The sequence below is a fragment of the Phyllostomus discolor genome, chromosome 14 (assembly GCF_004126475.2).
Source record: "Phyllostomus discolor isolate MPI-MPIP mPhyDis1 chromosome 14, mPhyDis1.pri.v3, whole genome shotgun sequence".
NCBI lineage: Eukaryota > Metazoa > Chordata > Mammalia > Chiroptera > Phyllostomidae > Phyllostomus > Phyllostomus discolor.
In genome coordinates this window covers 2,159,654-2,183,008 of record NC_040916.2, presented here as the reverse complement: position 1 = coordinate 2,183,008, position 23,355 = coordinate 2,159,654, and the positions used below count along the sequence as shown (strand labels likewise).

At 49.3% G+C, this 23,355-nt stretch overlaps 2 protein-coding genes across 3 annotated transcripts; both read right to left on the bottom strand.

Moving 5' to 3' along the window:
- Nucleotides 1-267: 267 nt before the first annotated feature.
- PEA15 (proliferation and apoptosis adaptor protein 15) lies at nucleotides 268-9,949 on the bottom strand. Of its 2 annotated transcripts, none has more exons than XM_028530640.2 (4): nucleotides 9,792-9,949; nucleotides 3,713-3,886; nucleotides 2,409-2,564; nucleotides 268-2,259 (listed from the first exon to the last, which is right to left on the bottom strand). In XM_028530640.2, the coding sequence occupies exons 2-4, from the start codon at nucleotides 3,882-3,884 to the stop codon at nucleotides 2,195-2,197; spliced, it is 393 nt and encodes a 130-aa protein (XP_028386441.1). In that variant the 5' UTR covers nucleotides 3,885-3,886; nucleotides 9,792-9,949; the 3' UTR covers nucleotides 268-2,194. The 2 variants fall into 2 exon arrangements, with proteins under 2 accessions (XP_028386441.1, XP_035870943.1); XM_036015050.1 differs by having other exon boundaries at nucleotides 3,713-4,021; nucleotides 9,792-9,927.
- Nucleotides 9,950-12,842: 2,893 nt separating this feature from the next.
- CASQ1 (calsequestrin 1) lies at nucleotides 12,843-22,118 on the bottom strand. Its single transcript, XM_028530876.2, has 11 exons — nucleotides 21,610-22,118; nucleotides 19,734-19,818; nucleotides 18,811-18,911; nucleotides 18,492-18,603; nucleotides 18,109-18,182; nucleotides 17,652-17,782; nucleotides 16,267-16,312; nucleotides 15,822-15,876; nucleotides 15,495-15,595; nucleotides 14,609-14,683; nucleotides 12,843-13,457 (listed from the first exon to the last, which is right to left on the bottom strand). The coding sequence occupies exons 1-11, from the start codon at nucleotides 21,886-21,888 to the stop codon at nucleotides 13,308-13,310; spliced, it is 1,209 nt and encodes a 402-aa protein (XP_028386677.1). The 5' UTR covers nucleotides 21,889-22,118; the 3' UTR covers nucleotides 12,843-13,307.
- Between the last annotated feature and the right edge of the window lie 1,237 nt (nucleotides 22,119-23,355).

The window sequence follows — 23,355 nt, the reverse complement described above, 5'->3', positions numbered from 1 at the left end:
AGGTGGCTGGCCCTGCCCTTATTGCAGTTTGGGGAAGTCCAGTCTGGGATATCTGCCATTTCCAGTGCTTGGGCTCGAACTGGAGACTGTTTTAAGTGGAATAGGTCTCGTAGCTCAGTGATACATAGGAGATGGGGGAGGAGAGATCTTTCAAGAGTGTTTTCTTGGCCTCTGTTCCAGGCTGCAGTGACGGATTGCCCCCGCTCCCTTCCCAGTCATTCCAAGTCTTCAAAATCCTGATTATATAAATTCTAGAATCAGATACAGTTATGGTCAGTCACCTTTATTCCAGGGTTAGAACAAGGCCGTGCACACTACACACAGAGGAGCACAGGACGGAGCAATCTCACAGCAGTACAGAGGGTGGGAGGGCAGATTAGTCTTTTAAGGTTATTTTGCCTTACAGAGAAATTAGACTGCTGAAAATGACCATGTCTTCTCCCCATCTCATCCTCTCCTCTCTTAACAGAAAATCTCCTTATTCATTCTCATTCATATTCATTCTCTCGCTCCTTTGCTCTCATATAAACTGTCTTGACCGGAAGGACAATTCATGCTCATTTACGCCTCCCAATTCTACAATTATCCCTCTAGAGGGAGAAGCCAGACAAGCCTGGGGGAACTTGGGAAGGTCCTTTAAGGCAAAACTGTGGAGTACTCGAGGTGTATGTGTTAAGGCAGGTGTCTGCAGCAGTGGCCAGAGGGGACAGGAAGGCTGGGCTGGGCTAGGAGTAGAAGGTACTCTCCAACCAGTCTGGCTTCCTCCCTCTTCCAACAGCTAGCCCTCCCCTCCCATTAAGAGTTTTGCTCTCACATCCAAAAAGCTCCTAACTTAAACTCTCTGTAAATAGTCTCTTGAGATTACATGTGAATTTAAAGTTAAAAAAAGTTTTGTTTTGACTATGTAGCTATTTGACTTTGCAACTCCCTTCATTTGGCATTCCCTTCCCACCCCCACTCTGGCCTAGACAATAAGTTAATGCTAGACACCACAAAAAAGGGCAGACATGGCAGTGTGGGTTTAATATACATATATGTAGAATATATGTACACACAGTTAGCACGGTCAGGGGGTCATCTTGGACAGGCAGGAGGCTGGGGGCACTGTATTGTAGTGATTCGGCTAGGAGGCATTCACAAGCCCACAGTGTGGGGATATGGAGGGAGTGGGGTTATCAAGTTCCTTCCTGGATTGAATTTGGGATCAGTGCAAAGAAAAACACTGTAATTAACTTCTTCCCTTCTTTTGGGCTTGGGGTATTCTAGACCAGGTAAAGAGGGAAAGTCTTCTACAATAACCATCCTGGGACCCTGTAGGCAGGGGCAGAATTGGAGTTAAAACCTAAGGATCTCATTCCCCAACCTCCCAAGGTTCAGGGTCAATATGTGCAACAGTCTTGAGTAGGAATGAAGGAGTGGAAAAGGACCCTCTTTCTGCCCTTTAGCTCCATTTCAGGCTCAGTGGGGCATTTTCCCAGCACAGTTTCACTAGAGCAGAGGTCGGGGGTGGGGCTGTATCTAATGCTGAGTGCTCTGTTGGGTTAGAGTTTTGGGGCCAGAAAAGGATCCAGTGGTCCTCTGTCATTAGATCCCTGGCTCATACCCATCCTGGGCACATAAGAGGGGAGCAAAAAGGGACCTGCTGGTGCCTAGACCCTTCAACCTGAGGAATAGCTGGAAACAACTCTGTAGCCTGTCCAGCATCAGGAACTAACACTAAACTCTGGCTTTTCTGTGCCCTTCCCAGGTGGGGGATGGGCAGCTCCTTCACCTTCTTTCCCACTGCTTTTTATTAGATCATCTCATCTCGCCCCCACCTCTGCTTCTCTATGCAGGAAAATTCAAGTCCTTTCTGCTCTCACCCTTGACAGACATGGGAGAAGAGTGGAGGAAGGGGATGTAGAAGGAATGTGCCCGTTTCTATATTCATAGTTTCCCTAGAGTGGGAAAAGAGTGTTCTCTACCCCAGCCTCTGACCCCCAGCCCCTCATAAGGAAGAGGAGCTAGATGAGCTAGACACGTAGACAGACAGCCAGAGCGTGCGCACACGCACACACACGCGCACAGTAAGGGGGTTAGGACCAGGTTAGTAAGTGGGTAGATTTGGGGGGGTGCCCTTTGCCCCCTCCCCTGGAGACTGGGGGAAGGGAGTGGTCCTCTGAAGGTCCAACCTTCCTCCTCTTCCTCCCCTTGCTCAGGCTTTCTTCGGTGGAGGAGCCAATTTGATGATCTCTTCCTCAGAGGGCTGTCGAATAATGTCTGGGGGCAAAAAGGGACATGTCCAGGGACAGAAGTTGTGGGAGACATTAGGCCCACAGAGCATCAGCCTTTGTGCTCCCAAAATCCAAGCACTCCAAGAATCATTCATGGGAGGGGCAGAAGTGCACAATGAAGGCACAGCTTCTTACCTTTGTACTTCTTGGCACTGGGGATACGGGTTAGCTTGGTGTCCAGCTCATCCTCCTCAGAGATCTTTAGAACACGTGTTCTATAGTCGACCACCATAGTGAGTAGGTCAGGACGGCGAGAGATCTCAAAGATATGCTCAATGTAGGAGAGGTTGTCTAGAACAGGGCAGGAAACTGAGCATCAGAGCTAAGCCTTAGAGGTCAGCTTCCCATATTCTACCAGACTAGGCTTCTGGAACCAAGGCTCAGTTGCTCACATTAGTTATTGGAGGGGACAATAGAAGAAGAGCTACTAAGCCAAGGAAAGAAAGCTAAGGCACCAAAGAGCAGTACAGATGACTTCCTAAGAAGGGCAGATGGTTGATCAGTGAAGTTTCTAGATTATGAATTAGAATGAAGGATTTAGGTTAAATACCACATCTGACTTTGGGGGGAAGGCAGAATAGAAAAATTAACTGGCCTTCCAAGTACTCCCACACATACCCTGTCCCTCTTCCACTTTTCTTCAAACTAAGCTTCAGAAAAAAATTCCTGATAGCACAGGTGGGACTGGAGGAGTGGATCTCTAGACAACCAGGGCAGCTTCTGGGCCTAGTGAGAAAAGCAACTATGAATGAGAGAAGGCACAGCCATGACCAGAGGATGATTTCATGACTTGGCCAGTTCTAGAAGATTGCAGGCACCATTAGACCTTTTCCCTTGTTCCTCCCCTCTAACGACTACAGTAGTCTAATATCCTCCTCAGCCTCCCTCCCAGCTACCCAAGCTTTCCTCAGATTCAGGTTACTCACCTCACCTATCAAATACCCTGTCTCCCAAGACCCCTCATGGCATAGCCTTAACTTACCTTTCCAGCCACTTCTAAACAGAACCTATGTCCCAATACAGGTTATGCATAGCAGTACCTCTTGCTTTTTCAAGACCTGACTTTGAAATCGCATTTGCCTTTCAAGGTCATCTTTACATACCAATTCCTCTGTAGAGCCCCTCCCAGAGAAGTAGTCTCCAAAAGTGGATAAAATCTTAAGAAGTTGTGGTTTTAAATTTTATCACTTTCAACTTCTATTTTAATGTTCCACTGTATACAGTAATAGCACAATTATGTTTGAATGTTTTTTACTGACAAGGGACAGATCGACGAATGTAAAGACCATGGCCCTAGCTGTTAGAGCATCTCAATTTTGCCCTGCCTTGTCAGAGAGGAGTGCACAGTTGTGTACAGGAGCTTGAAGCTCATTTCTATTTGCTGAATGAACTGAGCCCCAGGAAAGCTGCTGGCAGGATGCCTGTGTCCCCTCCCCCACCTTTGTCCAGCTTGTTGTGGCTCTCCAAGAAGCTAAACCAGGCGCTGCCTGTTGTGATCTCTTCACTCTTCTCACTGGGGATGTCCTCCTTGCAGGCTGATTTGAGCTGCTCCAGATCTTCAAGAGTGATGTTGTTGGTCAAGTCCTGGAGGAGGGTCCCGTACTCAGCCATGACTGGGGTTGAGAGGAACAAAGGGAGAGGTGGCTCAGCTTGAAGTGTGAAATCTGGTTCACTCACTGACGCTTCCCACTCCCTCCTCTACCCTACCAGGCAAGTGCCTAGAACACAGAGGTTAGGGAGGGCCAGAGCTGGAAGGCGAAAAAAAACAGAAACCAGGAGGGAGCAGAGGGCAAAGATGTTCAGAAGCTAGGTACCAGGCTGGAACCTGGAGTGACAAGTTACACACCTTCCCCCAACCATCTTTATTTCTTCCTTTTACCCCTTTAACAGTAACCCTGGCAACAGCTCCCCAGACTGAGGAGGCGGTTACCATAGCAACCTGCTCCTGAGTTTCTCACCAGCTGCCTCCAAGTCCCCCCTCCTCCACCACACCAGAATCACCTCACCCACCTGCAACAAACCCCATCAAAACAAAACAAAACAAAACAAAAAACCTCCAAAACAATGACCACAGGCAGGGATAAACTTACTGTGGCAGTAAGAAGCTAAAAAAGGGGCTGGACGTGGTTGGCTGAATCTTGTGTTCTACCTTCCATTTTTCCCTAGAAGCAGAGGGGTCCCTCACTCAACTCCCCACCATCCCACACATAACTCATTTCAGTTGGATACCTAGTTGCTTGGTCTAATGGTCCTCTGGCTCCTCTGCTCTGCCCTGTATTCAGTCATTGGGGTTCAAGATGTGGGGGTGGGGAGGGAGAGAGCAATGGGCCCACACTCACCTTTGTTGGAGCCCATTTTCTCCCTTGATTGCTGCTGGATTTCCATACAGCCCTCTCCTAGCCTTTGTGCTGTCTTTGGCCCCAGAGCCCATGAATACCAAGCAGATGGTTCTGGACCCCTGCCCAGTTCCCAGGCTGGCTGGGTGGCAAGGGGAAGGGGTTTATTCAGATGCAACATTGGGAGAGTGTGGCAGGAAGGGGGCTACCACACCTGCTTGCATCAACATCTGGCTGGTACTACCTTCAGCAAGACTCCAAAGGCAGCTGGGCAAGGCTAGATCTCACCTAGGCATTTACCCGACCCTTTTCATGAAGATCTGTAGGTCAAAGATACACAGCATTCAAGGCTGTCCATCCACTCACTAAGATAGGAACTGTGGCTAAGACAGAAAGAAAGGTCAGACCTTAGAATGAACTTTCCGGATTTGATAAAATGCGAAACTCTAGTGAGTTTATAAAGGGGGTCCCCCCACACAATGAGTATATATTTTATAATCAGAAAAATAAAGCCATTTTAAGAGTAAATTATGTAATAAACACTCTGTGACTAGACCAAGGAGTGAGACAAGGAGCTAAATGATCTTGTACTTGACTGAAACTACCCACAAATCATAGCAACAATGGGCTGGGAATGTGGCAGATAGAAGGGGGCTGGTTGACAACCCTATTTTTCTTATTGCTGGCCTATATGCAGGAAAACAGGCAGAAAGGCATGGCATAGCAAGAGGCATAGAACCAGAAGTCCCTATACCCAGCCCCTTCTTGCACCAGAACAAACAAGCCTCCCTTGGTGGCAGGCAGTGTGACACAAATACACAATGAGCCAGGCAGCAGGGCCAGCATGACCCCCACAAGAAACAGGCACTTATAGGCATGCTCACTTACACTACCAAGTGCAACCAGACAGAAGGACCCAGCAATGGCCCTGCCAGGCTGAGTCAGGAACAATGCTCTCTGACTGTCAGCACCAGGAACCAGTCTCTGCCTTGAAATCTAGGTCACAGCAGCAGGCTCTGGAGCCCAGCTGCCCCCTCCACTGATAATCTGAGGCCAGAAAAGGGGTTTGAGGGCAAAAGGGATGGCAGAGGAGGTCCAGAGATGAGAACCCCTAACAGAGGCAGGTGTGTGAGAACTGAAAAGGGAGGGGCAGCAAGGGAAGGAAGCAGGATGCCCCCAAGACCTGTCCTAGTGAAGGAGACACTAGGACCAAATACTCAGCTGGAAAATGGGACAGAATTTAGGGTCATCCTGCCCTGCTTTCACATGGAAGAAGAATTTGTAAATAGATCTGGTGGGAGGAGAGAATGAGTATATGAGAGTGTGTGTGTGTGTATGTGTGTGTGTGAATCTCCTGGGAGGAGTTAAGATTTAGGGTTCTGAATCTAAAACAGATTTACAGGGAGGTGGGATTAATGTGTGTGATACCCACATCAGCTGGGGGTAGGCAGTGGGTAGGAGTTTTCTAAGTGAAACAGATACAAGGAGCAATGGGGTGGGCATGTTAGAGTGACAGGGGAAAGTATGTGCGCCAGGGTTCCACTATGGATGCTCACTCCAGGTATGGGAACAGGCATGGGAGGAGGCAGTGGCCAGTTAAATGTGTATATGGATGTGTCTGAACTACCTGGGAGTATATGTAAGAAGGTGGGTAACCACAGACTCACATCCAGAGAAAAGATGAAGGGTGAGGGTATCCTACAGAATGGAGGAAGAGAGCTGGGTTTGGGAGAGGGAAAGAGAACAGGCTCAAATGAGGAATCCTGGGGGCAGGGGAATGGAGAGCATATCCAGGAGGAAAAGGCTGCTGCCTCAGCTCAGTGGTTACCATGGCAACCTCTGCTCTCGGTGCCCCCACCTCAGTCGTCAGGACAATGACACCCCTTGATGGGAGGGTGTGTGGGGAGTTGTAAGACCCACTGGGCACAAAGCAGGAGTAAGGCCCCTTGAGAGAGCAGGGAAAGGCAGCCAGGTTGCCTCCTTCCCTGGAGAGATCCTATTGAGACAAGAGCAGGATAGTCTGGGGGAAAATTTGGGGGTGCAAGGAGGTAGAATCTCCTTACATTGCTCTCACATCTCACTGATCATTGTACCTGTGGGTACAGGCTATGTGTGGAGTGGGGGCAGCGCATGGCCATGCCAGGTCTTGGCAGAAGGTTGGCTTCTTCACTCTCCATGTCACTTTCCTCACCAAGATTTAGAATCCTTAAGGGGCCTATAGCAAAGTCTCCCGGCCTTCTAGCTCTGAGGAGTCCTCCAGATCTCTAGGGAGGGCAGAGGCTGCCCAGGGAACACCACGCAACCTGGCTGAGGCCATTCTTGGGACAGGATACCAGGGCAGGAACCAGGAACCGGAGCCGAAGCTGCCAGGAAGTCAGCCCCTTCCCTCCCAGATCATTCTGTGCTCTGCTCATGGCTTCCTCACACCTTCCTTCCTTCCTCTCCTTCCAAGCCACCCCCAGGTGGAGCCCTGTCAAAGATCCTACCAACTTTAGGACGCTGAAATGGGGAAGGGGGCGGAGGGTAAGAATCATTATATACTGAACTTTTAAGGAAGGAGTTGGGAGCATGACAGGTAGGTACTCCATGGGCACTGGGGAAGAAGAAGCAGGCCTGGGAACAGTTTGAGAAGCCTAGCAAAATGGGATAACCACCTGTGGAGAAGGTGGCAGCACCAAAATCATTTCTGTGCATTCTGACATTAATTCATGATTATTCCCTCTCCCTAGGATTTACTTGCAAATCCTAAATAAATTTAAGAAGACTAAGGATTAGGAGCTGCTGCGCTCCCTTCCTCACTCACATCTGTGGCAGCTGTCTAAGTCTGAGGGGAGGAGCCATCCCACATAGATGCAAGGACCTGGAGGTCACTGAAGTGGGTGGAAGGGGGCTTATAGGCACTTAAGTCAGTCAGTCTTATGCGGGGAACGAGAGGGGAGGAAGGTTTGTTATCAAGGAGAAGCAGAGAAGTAGCGAGATCGCAGGATTCCTATTTTAAATTTTATCTAGCCCTCAAATTCAAGTATTCCTTTAGTTCATCCCTAAGTATTCCATTAACATCATATTCAAGTGACTTTTCCCTTCTATTCAGCGTTTGTGTATGTTTGTTGGTGGGGGAAGGGTGATATCTTTATTCCTGTTATGAAGAAGACTATGACACCTGGGTCTGTGAATGTTCAGTTCAGTCCAAGAAGCAAAATGGGTCACCCTTGGACACAGGGGCAGTGTGAAGCCCTTGGTCCTTAGTCTAAGAGAAGAAAGACAGAGATGAGGGTACCAGAAAATACTTGGCATTGGATCAGGCAGGGCAGAGGAGGGCCACCTGATAGTGGGGAAGGGGTGGGGCCTGTGCCACACCCCCCTCATCTGGTTGTGTTCCTATTGTTTCTGCTTTGTCTCTTCCTTATCCATTTCCTCTCTCCATGGTCTCTCAGCCTCTGCTTCCTTTCCTCTCTGTGGGCTTTCATTCTATCCCATTTGGTGGGAGCCATGAACACTTAGGACTCCTGGGATCTGTGACTCAGTGTCCCGAACTAAATACTCAGAGCTACCATTCTATTAGGAAGGAGTAGCTTCCCTGCTGTAAAAAGACAGAGTAAGTCTGGTGCAGAGGAGCCGGGGTTGGTTGGCTCCATGCACGTTGGTGATGTCCCCTGTAGCACTGTGCATGAGGATCTGTGTGAGAGAGTGAGAGGCTGGCATGGCAGGGCATGACTCTGTGGTTTTCTTCTTCATGCATGATAACACATGCATACACAATGGGCACAGGTGTCAGGAAAATGAGGAAGTAGGCAACCAGAGCATTCGGCAGCCTAGGGCATCTCTGGCAATTTCCCCAACTCAGTGTTTAACCACAAAGGGAAGAGCAAGTAAACCTAATTGCTCTGACAGCCTGGGGGACAGACGTGCAGTAGAGAAACAAAACACACAGATTCAGCATGTTTCCCCTAACTCCCTGTGGTCTCACATCTCACCACCATCCTGCTTTCCTCCTCTCTAATTTCTGAGCCTCTGTAGTCCACTCTCCAGCACTCATCCCACTCTTCTGACCATCTCTATCTCTCACTTCCTCCTTCTCCCAGTGTGCTGACTCTCTCTGTTCCTCTCACACACATTCCCCTCATTCTCTCTCTGACTTGGGCTCCATCCTTAGGCTGACTCATACTCATTCTTTTTCCCCCTCTCCCTTGCTTCCACCCCCTCCTCCATCCCTAGGCCACTCTGGTGCCCAGAAACCAGCCACTCCCAGCACCCTAGGCTCTAACTGGAACCAGCAGGAGTGGCCACCAGTAGCCTCTACTGTCCCTACTCACCCAGTTTCAGAGTTCCAGGCACACTCGCCCTCAGGTGCCTGTCTCCCTGTCCTGGAGTAAGACCAGGGTTCCCCCCCCTCATCTTTTCCCACTGTTTTAATAAGGGGCAATCTGAAGCCCAGGGCTGGGGGAAGATGCCCAGAAAAATAGAGTGGACTTGGGGACAGTGTCCCCACTCAGCTGTCCTGTTAGACTGCTGTTCTTCCAGGGGACTTGAAAGCGGGAGGTAGTGGGGTTAGGTGGGGGCTGGATGTGCGGTACAGGGACGTTTGCGATCTGTCGTGTACGAGATGTGTGTAGGAGTCACATGGGTGTGTGTCACCGTGTGTGTTGGCGTGTCTCTTGTAGGCGTGTGTCCCTGTCGGTTTTGACACGTATCATATGAAATTAATTAGGGGTTTTACGTTAGCTACTTCACTCCTCTACACCCCCAGATCCTTCCCTCCGGACAAGCTGTTGCCAAACCCACCTCTTCCCCAGGTGCAGAAGGCCGGGTGGGGAGCCCGAGGTACCGGCGGGGCTGCCGGGAAACCAAGGCGGGTTGGGCCGGGAGGCTGGCCGCCCCTGAGGGGAGTTTGCAGCCAAAAAAGGGGAGGGCATGGCCTCCGAGCCGGCTGGGCGGGAAGCAGGCCTGTACGAATACCGAGCCGCTAGTCCGCAGGCACTGCATGGCCCACGGGAGTGCGGGGCGCTGGTAGGGACTTGAGGCTCCCCGCCGGGACAGAGCAAGGGGGGAGGGTGCTGACCCAGCGGACCCGCCCCGGGCCCCACACCACCCTGCCTGCCCAGGCATCCGGATCCACGCCCCCCCAAGCCCAGACCCCAAATCAGCCCCCTCCACGCGACAGGTCCGCTCTGCGCCCTCTCACCGCTTCGGGGCTGAGTGCGCAGGGCGCGGGCACACCGGTGTCCCGGGTTCCTGAGCAGCGTCCGTCCGGAGCCTTCTCCTCGGCTCCCGCCGTGGCGCCGCTTCCGCCCGCAGAGCCCGAGCCCAGCACTGCCTTGCCCCACCCGGCTGACCGTGACGTCAGAGCCGGGGAGGAGCAGGGATCGGCGGGAGTTGGGGGTTGTTGGGATCGAGGGTCTGGGGATCTGGAAGACTCTTGGGAGAGACGCTAAGTCCTCTCGTAAACCTCAGCACCAGATTCCCAGATTTAATTCTTTTCCTCCGGGACACCCTCTTCCCCTGCTGACCTTACGATGAGTACAATGGCTGGGACCCTGGGAGGCACAGAGTACGTTAGAGTTGATGGGTTTGGAAGGCCTTTAGCCTCTAGGTTCTCTTAGCTGCCTGACTTTGGAAAAACCTGTACCCCAACCTTATGATCATAGGTAATGACCGCTCAGGCTATCCACGTTGCAGGGTGAGGGTGGGAGGTAGGGGTGGGGATCAGAAGCAATACTGGGGCCTCCTTCCCTGGACCTGGAGCCACAAATCTTTGTCTAAGATGAAGTCGGCCAGCCCCTTTGTGTTTTTGGTATGTATGTATGCATTTTACCTTTCCCAAACATACTACTCTACTGCCAACCCCCATCATGATGTCATTTTATTTTCCAGGGAGAAAAAGAACAGCAGTGAGCTCAGCATGCAAATATAGACAACTGGCAAAGCCACACTTAGCTCTGTCTCCTAGCTCTGCCCCTCTGCCTGGGCTCTGGGTGGAAGCTCTCACTTCCCTTCCACCCCAGGGACTTTCCTCCGACAGATTCTCAGCCAGACTGAGAAGGAAGGAAGAAGTGGGGAAGCATCTGTTTTCACCCCCATCTCCACCCTAAAGGGCCTGGCCTCAACTCTGGCAGAACCTGACCCAGGGAAGAGGTCCGAGCCCTGTCAGTGTCTGGACCACCTCTGAGACTGCATTGGCCCTGCCCACCCCAGTTTCAGCCTGGTAGAGAGCCCCCAGGAAGCCACAAGTGGGTCCTCCTTTCTCAGTCTATGCTGTCCCTGAAAGAGGCTCAGGTTCCTGCTGCTTTGGGTTTCAAAGTCCTTCTCTTTGCTCTTTTACCCTGTCCCCCAGTTTGCCCTGCCACTGCCCCTTTGACGGCAATACCCTCATAATTTGCCTTTGTTTGTATATCATTTGTTCTGTGTGGTAGAGCCAAAACTATTTCATTGGCCCATCTTTGAGACTCAAAGTAACTAAATGACTTATCTACATCAGTGGAAGTTCCAGGCCTTCCAGAAGCAATGAGGTACAAGGGACTTGGGCTTCATGCTGTCTACTCCTTTCCTTGGCAGGTTATGCTTCTGAATCTTGTTGGTATCATTGCTGGTAAGATGAGGACACTAATGCCATCTTACAGGGTTCTTCTGAAATTTAAAAATTGTCAGTCTGTAAGGACTAGCACAGATAGAAGCTTAAAACATGGGAGCTATTGTGTAATCCAGGCCTTGCACTGACCTATAGTAAACAGAAAGCTCCATGATATTAGTGTATTGGCCCAGTGCCCATACTATATATTAAACAGTTATTAAATTAGTACAAATTGGATGACTACATGGTTTCTACTCTACACTTCCGCCACTTTTTCCAGGAACACTTCCTGGATTAGCTGTGGAAGGTGAAAACTTTTCTAACCTTGGGTCTCATTCTTCCATACGTAGAAATCCTCTAAGTCTCCCAGCAACACCTGACCCATGAAAACTGTGTTAGTTACGGGCTTGTTAATTTACTTGGTTTCCTCACCACCACTCCTGACCCACCCTGGTCTGTGTTGGAGAGAATGTGAGTCCTTCCTGCCAGGAACTCTTGCAGGCCCAAGTCTGGGGAATCCCCAGTATACAACACTCAATGTCTCCTCTCCATTCCCATGGCCACTACTTGGGCCCATGTTCTCCCCACATGATCCCAATTATTATAACAGTCTCTGATCATAAGAGTTGGGCTCCCTGCCTCTGGTATCTCTATGATCTCCCCTCCTTAGATTCATCCTGCTCATCAGTGCCAGATTAAATTTTTTCTTTCCAGCTCACAGGATTAAATTCATATACCTCTACAATCTAGGCCCATCATGCCCACTCCATGTCACAGCCTCCACTTAAGCTTCTCTTTTTGTCTTCTAGTCTCTTCTGTGTCTCCAAAATGACACACATATGCTTCTGGTGCTTTAGACACTTCCGCTGGCTGAAATGTTCCCTCCCCAACTCCTTTGCCTCTTGTCAAAATCCCATTCTTTATTTAAGGCCTAGAAAACTATTCACTTCCTTCATGAAGCCATTAATGCCCACTCCAATCTCTCTCTTCTGAGCTGATTCTATTAATTTGTTCCTTCTTTTAGCCAACATTTATTAGGCACTCCTTTTTGTGTGCCAAGTCCTGTGGACACAGAGAAAAGGCCTGGGTTCCTGCCTTCAAGGAGCATGCAGTCTAGTGGGGCAGACAGACATGAAAATGAAGAGCTAGGATAGAATGTGCTGAATACTAGAACAGAGGTGTATAGAGAAGGTCCAGTGTAAACCCAGAGGAGGGAACTGCAGAAGGGGCCACCTCTGGAAAGACCTCACCAAGGAAGTATTATTTGGGCTCGGTTTTGACATTCAAATAAGAGCTGCAAGGAGGGTGCTATCAAGCAACACGTAATCACTTAATTACATACTGCTGTGTATTTTTCTTCAGTTGTTTAGTGTGCCTGTGTACTTCCCAGTGAGGCTGATCAGTTCAAGAGCAGGGACAGGCCCGGCACTCACTGTTCTCCTAGAGCTTAACAGCAGTGCTGGACAAGCACCATGTGTTCAGAAAAGGCTTGTTGACTTGCAGCAGATAAATAATCCAAGCTTCTCTGGGATAACTGCCTGAAGCCAGCCCCAACTCCCTACCTATTACCTATCGCAGTCCCTCACAAGGCACTCACACCTACCCCACCCCTATGGCTGATTCCCTCCTGCCATACAGGTGAGACCTCACTGACAAGACACTTGCTCAGCTGCCCCAGATCCTTTATTGAAGCCTTGGTTTGACCCAAATACATTAACAAGAGATTGCAGAGATATAGCCCCAAACACAGGGAGAGGGAGTCACAAGGATCTAGGATTTGAGAGAGTAGGGGAAGAGTGTATACAGGTTCAGGGAACAGAAAATAGATGGGGACCCAGAGATATGGCAAGAGGAAAACCACAAGAAAGGGTTTAGGAAGTAATGGAAGAAAAAAAATAATAGATACAGGAACATTGTGGGACAAGAAACAGAAGTCAGATGAAATAGCTGGGCTGGTGTATAGGGAAAGCAACTCCTTCCCCCATCAGGTGAGGGGGCCAGGGTCTCAGCCCTCAGCATATAGACCCCAAGGGACCCAGAGGCAGAAAATGACCTAGCGTCTCTGGAGGAGCTCAGGGAAGGCAGGAAGGAACCTGAGCTGGTGGGGCAGAGAGATGGTTGTCACAGCAACTAGTCGTCATCGTCGTCGTCGTCGTCATCATCATCATCATCATCCTCTGTGTTGATCTCACCCTCTAGCACATCCTGTAGCCAGTCCTCCAGCTCCTCAGCAGAAGGCAGGTCCTCCTCGTTATCCATCTCCATCCATATGCTGTCAGCCTAGGACACAGCACAGACGGAGGACTGCAGCTAAGCCTGACTTAGGTCTTTGGATCTGTTGTCCCAGTCAATGGACTCTGGATATTTTTCCCTATGTCCTTTATCCCATCCCTTCATCTGTCAGTTGCCAGAGAAGAAGATCTAGGTTAGAACGGTGACAGTGGGAGTAGAAAGAATGGTTGGATGGGGAACTAGGCCTTCTGCCTGCACTCTTTCTGGCATGCCCTTGTCTTTCTGAGCTTCCTAAAACAGACCTCTCTATCATGCCCTTGATGCGAAGACCACTGGTGGCTTTTCATGGCCTAAAGAATAAAGTCAGAAACTCTTCAGCATTCAAGGCTTTTTATAACCTGCTTTTCCAGCACCATCCTCAGAGATCTCTAAACTCTCAAGCCATAAAAAACTACTTGCCTTTTCCCAGTTTGAATATTCATTTTCCTACTTTTGACCTTTTGCACCAACTTTTCCATCAGTTTGGAAATGACTTCTCATAATTTTCACTTGTAGAACTCCCTTGACATTGTACAGTCTCTGCTTTGAAAGCCACTCCTTTTAAACCCTTCTCTGATTCTCTCAAGCAGAAATTACTTTAATTTCTGTGTCTTTCTAGCATTTTATTTATATCTTTATCATAGAGTTTATCAGATCTGGCCTGGTAGTTAATGGAATGCCTGCCTCCCTAGTTAGACTGAGGATTCTATGAAAACAAAGACTGAGGATTATTCAATTCAACTCAAACAATTTCAAAGTACCTGTCATGTGAATGAGATGATTTCTGCCCTGAAAAAGTTTAAAGTCTACTGGAAGAGACACACATGGTACATAAATAGCCATATGAAAGTCATCTTCTCAGTGCTAAATGGGGTCTGAGAGTGTGAATGAAAAAAATAATTCCAAGTGGGAGATCTGGAAAACCTTCATGGAGAAGAGGATATTTGAACTGGGCCTTGAAGGATGAGCAGCCAGTTCTAACAGGTGGAGATAGTTATGTTCAGGGTGTGAATCTCTCCCTCTATCCAGCCATTAGACTGAGCATGTCTGATTCTTCTGGGAAGGACTCAACTCTGCCTTAGCAGAACAGAGTAGAGCCAGCTACTCTGGGAAGCAGAGTTGGGGATCAATGGGGTGAGGGGTGAGGGAAGGAAACTTACATCAGTAACATTGACAACACCTATTTGTGGGGCTGACAGGTCGATATCAAACGTCTTCTCCCAGTATGGAACCAGCTGTGGAGAAACCACATGGGGCAACTTAATGAAGTTGAGGAACACATGACTCCAGGAGGGTGTGGAAGGTAGCATAGGGGTAGAGGACACTATGAACCCATGGTGGGTGTTGGGGGGATGGTTCAGTTGCAGGGCCTGAGGGAATAGGTAAAAAGCTAAGCAGTTAAAAGGTAGAAATCCCTAAGGGACAGTATCAGGAGGACCAGCTAGGCACATTGACTCCTCCTTTCCAAGAACTAGAGAGGAAATCCCTGTTCTGATTCTGGCTCTGCTACTGAGAGACCCTGTGGCTCTGGGCAAGTCACTCCTCCCTGACCCTCAGTTTCTACATCTCTAAACTAATGTAGTTACACCTGGTAATTGCCAATTTCCTTACATTTGTTTGTTCATTCAGTTTAGCCTTTCAACAATGAGTGCTGGGTGTTGGGAATTAAGCTGGGAATAAAGCCATCCCCTGAGATAGGGAATCTGTGCTTTGATTCTATGATTGTGTACATCCATGTGCAGGGTTAATGTGTCCATCTGCTCCTCAAAACTCTGGTTGTCTCTAGAAGTCAACCCTAAGCACAGTTCCCTGCCTTGCTTCTGCTCTGGGAGTCATGTAGGTGATGTCCCATGTGATTCACTTCCAATCCTGCTCCCCTTTCTTGGGCTTTTTCCATGCCTATGGTGCCTTTCAGCATGCAGCAGGCATGATTTCCTGGAGTCCCAGCTAGGAGATGGGATAGGAACTCTGAAACAAGCTCCCCTCAGAATGTGCCACAGTCTAGGCCCTACCTTAGAAGAGCTGTGCCTGAGTGGTGCCTCTTACCAGGGGGAAGTCATCGGGGTCAATCCAAATGATGCTAAGATCAGGGTTTTCAGTGTTATCTTGGGCCACAGCCTTGAGAGTCTCTAAGAACTCATAACCGTCTTGGAGGGAACACAAGTGAGAAGCGTGAGGTAGGGTGGAGAGAAAAGGGACACAGAGAACACAAAGTCCAGACCTCTTTCCTTGCCTCCCACAACTCTACATGTCTAGCCCTAGGCCACAAGCACTCTCCCAGGAATGCCTCCCAAATGAAGCCTATACTCTAAAAAACATCCTTGTCTTCCCCTTTCACCAATCCCCACATCCAATCCAGTATTCCTCCCTCACCAGGATCAGCTTCCTCTGCAAAGGCCACAATGTGGATTCCATTCATATCATCCTCCTGTTGTGGGAGAAAGAGGAGGGCCTTAGCTATACTCCTTGAAGTGAGAGAACCCAGAACAGATCCTAGATCTTCCTTGAATGTGAATTTTATGAAAATTCAGCTTCTGAGTTAGGTATAGTCTTGTGGTGGTGACCCTTTTCCAAGTGACACTGCCCTGTTCAGCTCCAGAGCCCCATACTTCCCCCAGCCCCAGAACTTGTGACTCCTCCCTTGTCATCTTTATTGACTTATAGTGACATGTTCTTCAGAACAAACACCCCAAACTTTCCTGGTCCATTGTCTTTCCTACAAGTGAGTCATGAGGAACAGCAGGGTGGGATGTTTCCAGGACTTGACCCTGTAACCTCCTATGCTCCCCCAGGGCCTGGCCCTGTCTAGGGTACTCACCCAGGTCTCATACATACTCTCAGGCTTCAGTTTCCTCAGGGTTGATCTAGAACAGACAAGAGTCATTCCTCAGTGTTTGAGAATGGCTCCTTCCCCCACAAGGGCCCCCACAGTAGAAGCTGCCTCTGGGTCATGCCTAGGGTACAGACAGTTTGTAGCTCAGAACAAAGCCATCTGGCAAAGTCTGAGCTCTGGGTACCAGACCCAGATCATTGCATGGTTTAAACAGGTGAGAGAATGGAGGGTGGTGGGCAAGGGGACTGCAAGAGAGGCATTTGGAACAAAAGTGAAAACCAGACATCTGAGTATTCATTTGTTTGTTCATTCATTTATGGGTGCATGCATGTATGTATTCACTCATTCATTCAACAAAATTGGGTGTCTGAGGTGTTCTAAGTCCTGTGCTAGCTGCTGTATAAAGTTAAACAAAGCAAACACATTCCTGCCTTGATGAAGGGGACCATGACCTAGAGGGAGAGAGGGGAGTGTGGTTTACACTGATGAAAGTATATTTCCAGTTGTGAAGTACTGTGAAAGAAGAGAACTATGTGTGAGTTTAGAGGAGGGTTTCTCAACCTCAGTGCTACTGACATTTGGAGCCAGGTAATCTTTTGTTTTGAGGGCTGTTCTGTCACTGTTAGATGTTTAGCAACATCCTTGGCCTCAACCCAATACCATCAGCCTTCCCCCTAACCAAAAAATCTCTCCAGACATTGCCAGATATCCCCTGGAGGACAAAATTCTTCCCCTACTTCACCAATCCTCCACTCTGTTGAGAACTACAGGTGTAGGGTAATGTATGAGAAAGATCACAGGCCAGATCTGGGTTGGAATCTAGTTCTGACACTTAGTGACTGTGGAACCTATTATTTATTTATGTATGTATTTATTTGTTTATTTATAGAGAGGGGAAGGAAGAAGGAAAGAGAGGGAAATATCAATGTGTGGTTGCCTCCTGAATGCCCCCTACTTGGGTCCTGGCCCAAAACCCAGGCATGTTCTCTGAATGGGAATTGAACTGGCAACCCTTTGGTTTGCAGGCCAGCACTCTATCCACTGAACCACAACAGCCAGGGTTACTTGAAGTTGTTAAAAGGATTAAATGCAATAACAGAGAAGGCACCTTTCCATTCCTGGCAGACCACAGACCCTCAACACTCATCACAATCCACAGTACACATTTATGAAGAACCTTCCACGTGTAAGGACTCAGCACTGGTTAGGGCACAAAATATTGTGGAAAGGGGGTCAGTGTATCATGAGCACTGGCATGTGGAAGTGGATTATCTCAAAGTGAGAGCAGCCTCCTGGTTGGCTGAGCTTTCCCCAGCCCATGTCACAGACAGGAGTTCTAGCTCTGCTCAGAGGTTTGCCCCTGCCCCTACCTCCTATGCTCCTCCACAAAGTTGACAATCTCCTCTTCGCTGTTGGGCTTGTCTGGAATGGTCACAGGTTCATCCATGAAGGCTTCATAGAAATCAATCTCGTTCAGCTTCAGGGTCAGCTTCTTTGCCACCTTTGTGGGTGGAGGTGGAATGGGGTATGTGGAATCATGGTGAGAAGTAGTATTATAGGGGAGCAGATATAAGGAAGGGAGTCAGGCTCATGGGGCTTCATTGCTGCAACTGTGACATTGGACAAGTGTCTTCACTTTTCTGGGCTTTGGTTGGACATGAGAGAAGTGGGTTAGATAATCTAAAATCTTTGGGGTAGGGGAAGCCTGAGGTGGAGGTGGGAAGTGTGGTATGTAGGGAGGGAACAGGTCTCTATAGATTCTGGGAGAGAGGTTGGAGAGCTGCTGAGGAGGGTGAGAAAGACACAATATGTTCTGGGGTGGAGAACCTTGCTGTCGAAGGTGGCGAAGAAGGGGATGTATGGATGGAACTCCGCTGCGGCGTCCTCGTAGGCCTTGTAATCTGAAGGGGGATGCAGGGTCAGTCTCTGGGATAGCAGGGTGTGCCAGGGAGCCCTCTCCCCTTTGTCTCCCCAGTTCTTTGGCAAGGTAAGGTTCATTCTGAGACTCACACCCTCTAGCCCTTTGAGAGTGATTAAAACATGGGGTGGAGACAGGTGGAATGCTGAAGGTGTCCCTCTGGGAACCCTCAGAGATCAGAGCAGTTGATGAAGCTGATTGTAGCAAAAGGAGTTAGGAAATAAGGAGGTCAAGAAGTGGATTAAGTGGAGGGAACCAAGAAGAGGAACCATGGAGTCTGAGGTTTACCCACGCTCTGAGTCTTTGTTCTTGAAGTAGCCAATGAGTTTGTTCTCATCCTCGATGTTCTCAAATGCCTGCAGCTCTCGTTCACCCTCAATGAATTCCACAGGGTCCTCTAGGACCTGGAAGAACAGCGACATTGAAGGAAGAGAGTTTCTGTTCTCACTGGTGGAAACAGGGAGAAGGATAAGGGAGAAGAGGGCTTGGAAATAGGAAGAAGGGGCTGTGGTGTGTGTGTGTGTGTGTGTGTGGTGTGTGGTTGGGGTTGGTTCAAGATGGGCATAAAGTCTTAAGAGAAGGCCATTGGGTCCAGGGTAATGAATCCTCACATCAAGCAAAAACTCCACCAGGGTGTCAGCAGAAAGCTCGCCATCATACTCAATGACTTCATCTCCCTTGAACACATAGATGCTGTCCTCTTCAGTTAGTCCTAGGGAGTGGGCCTGAGATGAGCCATGATCCCAACCTTCCCATAGAGCCATGGGTTTAAACCCAGGGCCATGGCCCCATTCTGTAATCCTACTGGATCCCACCCCCTCCCCTCTTCCCCAGCCTCGCTTGCCTCCACTGCCCTTTAGCCCTACACCACTGGTGTCTATCCCTTGACTTACTACAGGTAGCTAGCCTGGCCCAAGGGGCTCTCCAGGGAGAAGCTGGGATCAGGTTGGGGTGTAGGGGGGGATGTAGGAAGATACAGGCTCTAGCAAGATTTCTCCCTTTCTCTGTTTGCCATACTAGAGAGAGATATTCATATTATCTACTCTGAGGAATCCAGCAGCCAGTTGCCAGTTCAGCCTTTTAACCCTTTGTTAAAGGGTTACTGACCAGATGACTTATCACTGGCCATCCCACCCCAATCCATATCTCATGTCCAGTCTCAGGCTGTGTTGCCCCCTGGTGGCCAGTGTTGTAATACCTAGCCATGGTTCTGGAGAGGGCAGAGTGAGAAGAGGCATTTGCTGAGGCCTCTCCAGTTGCACCTGAGACCTGAGCTCCCTTGTCCCCCCAGCACTGAGCCCTGTCTTTAGTTATCTGAAAAACATTTAAAGAAGGCCATGTCCACCTCCTCCTGGGATTTGAACATGTGTCTGTATAAGGAATAAAAGAGGCCAGGACTCTCAGCCATATCCCTTTCAATTTCCGTAACTTCTCCTTTCAGAAGAGGCATGGTAGAGTTCCTAGCCTACACAAGGGCTGCTGGTCCAGTCTCACAAGCCACCTTCCCCTCCTTGTGTTCCCAACTCACCCTTACCTAGTTTCTTGGCTACAGCTGCATCCTTCTCAGAGTCCACCATCCCAAAGCCAACACCCTTGTCTTCGAGGACTTGGGCTGCTAACTGCAAGGAGGATTAGAGTCAAGTCAGTCCCTATAATTTTTAGCAACCCCTATTTCCCATCTCATGCTTCCAAGTTGGGTCATTTGGGGACGCAGGGAATTGAAGAGTTTACATTGATGCTGTGCAAGGATCCAGGATATTGACACTGTCCCCACAACCCCACCCCTTTTTTCTTTAACTCAGTTTTAATTTCTGAACATTTGCTGCTTGTTTGCAATGTGCCTGTTATGTTGAACTTTGAAACACTACGCATGATACTCATGTTTTCTTAGGAATGCTTAGGAGTCTGGCTTTAGAGAGACTGAAGCCTTTCCCTTGCTCAGGGCTGAGCCCATGCAATCGGTCTTTATCAAAGGCCATGCCCAGTATGGGGTGACATCCCTGGGATTCTCAAAAGTGACCCATAATGGGAAAAATTTTGGAGAGCAGGGGAGTAGTAGATGGGTGGGTGGGAGGATCTGGTCACCTTGCAGATAAGTGGGGAATGCCTGAAAGCTGAGAGTAGAGGTTTCTGTGGCCAGCACTTGTATCCCTCAGAGGAACAGATCCAGAGGCCAGAGAAGAAACGGGCCAACTCTCCACATCCAGGTGAATTTTCCCCTTCACTGCCTATGTCAGCCTGTTCTGAGGCTGCAGACAGGTACTCCCCAGGTACCTGCCCATCAGCCTGCCAGCTGGGTACTCAGTGCAGATGTGCTGTGCCTTTAGCATGGCTTGTGGCTTTAACCCCACCTAGCACAGGCTTGGCTCCTGGAGTCTCAGGAGTACTGGAAGGGAAGCAGTTGGCAGGTAGATGGCCATGGATGCTGAGCACTCAGGATAAAAATACTCAGCTTATTAGTCAGATAGTGGGCTCCAGCACCTGGGGGGGTGCACACAGAAGTGAGAGCCTGTGGTCCTGGTATCTTGCCCTGAAATACTCCAAGCTCTGGGTAAGCTGGGGCCTATCTGCATTGCCAAGATAGAAAACGGACTGCTGAAGCTTGGACAAGTTGCCACTGACACATGCTGGCTCTTGGAGGGGTGTTTGTGACTATACCAACCGATCATCCCCCCACACAGGTGCTTTTTCTTGTTATAATAGCTCCTCTCCCCTCTGGGCCTGAAGAATATTCTGACAAAGAGAAGCTGGGGAAGACATTCTGAAGCCTCCTCTAGCCACAAGAATTTTCTAATCAGAATATCCAGCTTGATTTAATAGGAGCAGATGGGGAGGAAGGAAGGGGAGGAAGAAAAAAGGACTAAGAGACCTACCTACAGGAGGCATGTGGTCTCTAGTAAACATTTAGCCATGACATGAATTATATCCAAGATGTTAATAACATTTAAACTTACACTCAGTTTAGATCTCTTTGGGGTGCTATTTCTAAAGTGTATAGAGTAGGGCATGTTCTGGCTAAGAAAGTGGATGAGGGATTCAGTCCTTAGCACTGCACTTCCCCCTTCCCCTGAAGAATCTGTCTTTTCCTTTTTTGTCCCCCTTCCAAAGATTGCCCAGTCCTAGCCAAACCTAGTATTACCAGCCTCCCATAGCATGGAGGAGACATTCCTTTCAGTCTCTTCTCTCCTAAAATTGCCTGACTATAGTGGTACTTTTGAGTCCTCAAGTCTCAGTTTCTCATTTGACTGAGGCCACATGCCACTTGGGTCCTGTTGGTCAAGATGAGAGCATCCTGCCGCAATGTCCCTGGCCCCAGCCCCACCCTCAAAGGCCTCTGTGGGGCTGCAGGATGGGGGAGTCACAGAGAGGGGCTGAGTGTACTCTGCAGGCCTGTAGATCCCAGCACTCACCTCCAGGATCAGCTCCTCCATCTCAAATTGTCTTTGTGAGGCCTTGTCATCCTCCGGAGGCTCATGGTAGAGAAGTGCCAGCACCTCATACTTCTTGAACACATTCTTGTAGTTCTTTGCGTTGACATTGACCACACGGTCCACACCATCGTACTCAGGGAAGTCCAGCCCATCCTCCCCCTGTACCCCTGACTCTGGAGTCCCTAACACCAGCAGTGACAGCAGCACCAGTCGCAGGCCCAGCACAGTTCTGCCCCACATCCTGTCTGCAGCACACATGGAGGTAGTGAGATCTGGGTTGTCTCTCCTGGTTCAGAAGAGGTTTGCTGGGGTAGGGAGAGCCCCCCAGATCCTGAATCTTGAGTGAGGGGCTCAATGGGGGGTGGGGTGGGAAATGGCCTAGGGCAGTGGACAGAGGACACTGCTGGGTCTTGGAGACACTGTCAACAGAGCCAAGAGAAAAAGGGTCAGGAGGAATAGGAGCAGGGGGCGGGGAGGCAACCTGAGCTGCCCCTGAGATTGGCACCCCTTGGCTCCACCTGATCCTGTCTAAATATGTTTCCAAAATTGGCAGGGGAGATGGGTAACCTTCTGAGGCCAGTACAACTCCATAAGACTGGAATCCTCCCACCTCCTGCACCTCTCCCCTAGGCTACCAGAGCCTTCTTCCCCTCCCTCCCCACAATGTCCAGGGCTCCTCAGCCCCTGTCCCCACACCAGCCTAAGAGCTCATCACCATATTAAGAAAGGAAAAAGCTGGAGCTAAAAATAAGACCAGATGAGTCGGAGGTAAATGAAACTGGGGCTGGTGAGGGGGAGTTGAGGTAATTAGGAGAAGTGAGGGCAAGGAGACTCAGAGAGAAGGAAATGGGGGTGTAAAGAGGGAGATATTCTGGGTTAGAGGTTAAATTCATAATCTAGGGGAAAAGGTACAAATGCACTATTAACTCTAAGTCCTAAAACCTTGTATGCTCTCTAGGTGAAGTATGTTTCTTTGATCCTGTAGAGAAAGAGCACAATTAAAATGCAACCCAGGCTGAAGCAAAGAGACCCACAACACTTCCATTTAAAGAACCCGGACCAAGGATGAGGTCATTCTCTGAATACAAGATGGAGCCATGTCCAGGACTGGAGACCTGGCTGAGCTCAAGCCAGTTTCCTTTGCTTCACTCAACACTCCTAACTTGGGGAGGCAGGGGAAGGGCGGGCATGGGTTGGGCAATGTTGGCCACATCCATCCCAGTGAGATGTACATTTGGGGTTTCTCTGCCTATGAAGAATGGGGAAAGCCCTTGGCTGCTGGCTCCTGCTTGTGTTCTCAACTCTGGTCCTATGGGACTCAGTTTTATGAGCACAGTGCAGAGGGAGGGTCTCCAGGCTGAATGGTCCCAAGGACAGCAATGAACAGCAGTCATTCATTCCTATGTCTCTGACAAGCAGAATCACGTAGAAACACTAGGGAGAAAAATTAAGTGAGAAATCATGAAGAGGTGGGCTGTGTGTCCTGAGCCAAATATGTAGATTAATTCCTGTGCACTTGAGAACCAACCAGAGTTGGAGAGGTGGGGCTCTAATTTTTTGGAGCCCTGCCTGGGGGTGAAGGCCAAGTGAATGAGTTCAACTCTGGACCTAGGAAAGAAGAAAGGGCCCTCTTATTGATTCTCCAGGGTTCTTATCATTTACAGGTAAACTGAGGCATGAGGGAGACCATGGAGAGGCTAGATCAAAGTCAGAAACCTCTCATCC

Bases quoted from the DNA above. Each gene is read 5' to 3' on its own strand.
- PEA15 (XM_028530640.2), bottom strand. From the start codon at position 3,884: ATGGCTGAGTACGGGACCCTCCTCCAGGACTTGACCAACAACATCACT. The intron at 2,565-3,712 runs GTGGGGGAGGGG...GCCCTGTTCTAG, and splicing joins CCACAACAAGCTGGACAAAG to ACAACCTCTCCTACATTGAG. The intron at 2,260-2,408 runs GTAAGAAGCTGT...TTTTGCCCCCAG, and splicing joins CAGTGCCAAGAAGTACAAAG to ACATTATTCGACAGCCCTCT.
- CASQ1 (XM_028530876.2), bottom strand. From the start codon at position 21,888: ATGTGTGCTGCAGACAGGATGTGGGGCAGAACTGTGCTGGGCCTGCGA. The intron at 18,912-19,733 runs GTAAGGGTGAGT...CCCACTCCCTAG, and splicing joins AGCTGTAGCCAAGAAACTAG to GACTAACTGAAGAGGACAGC. The intron at 14,684-15,494 runs GTAAGAGGCACC...GTTTCTCCACAG, and splicing joins ACCCCGATGACTTCCCCCTG to CTGGTTCCATACTGGGAGAA.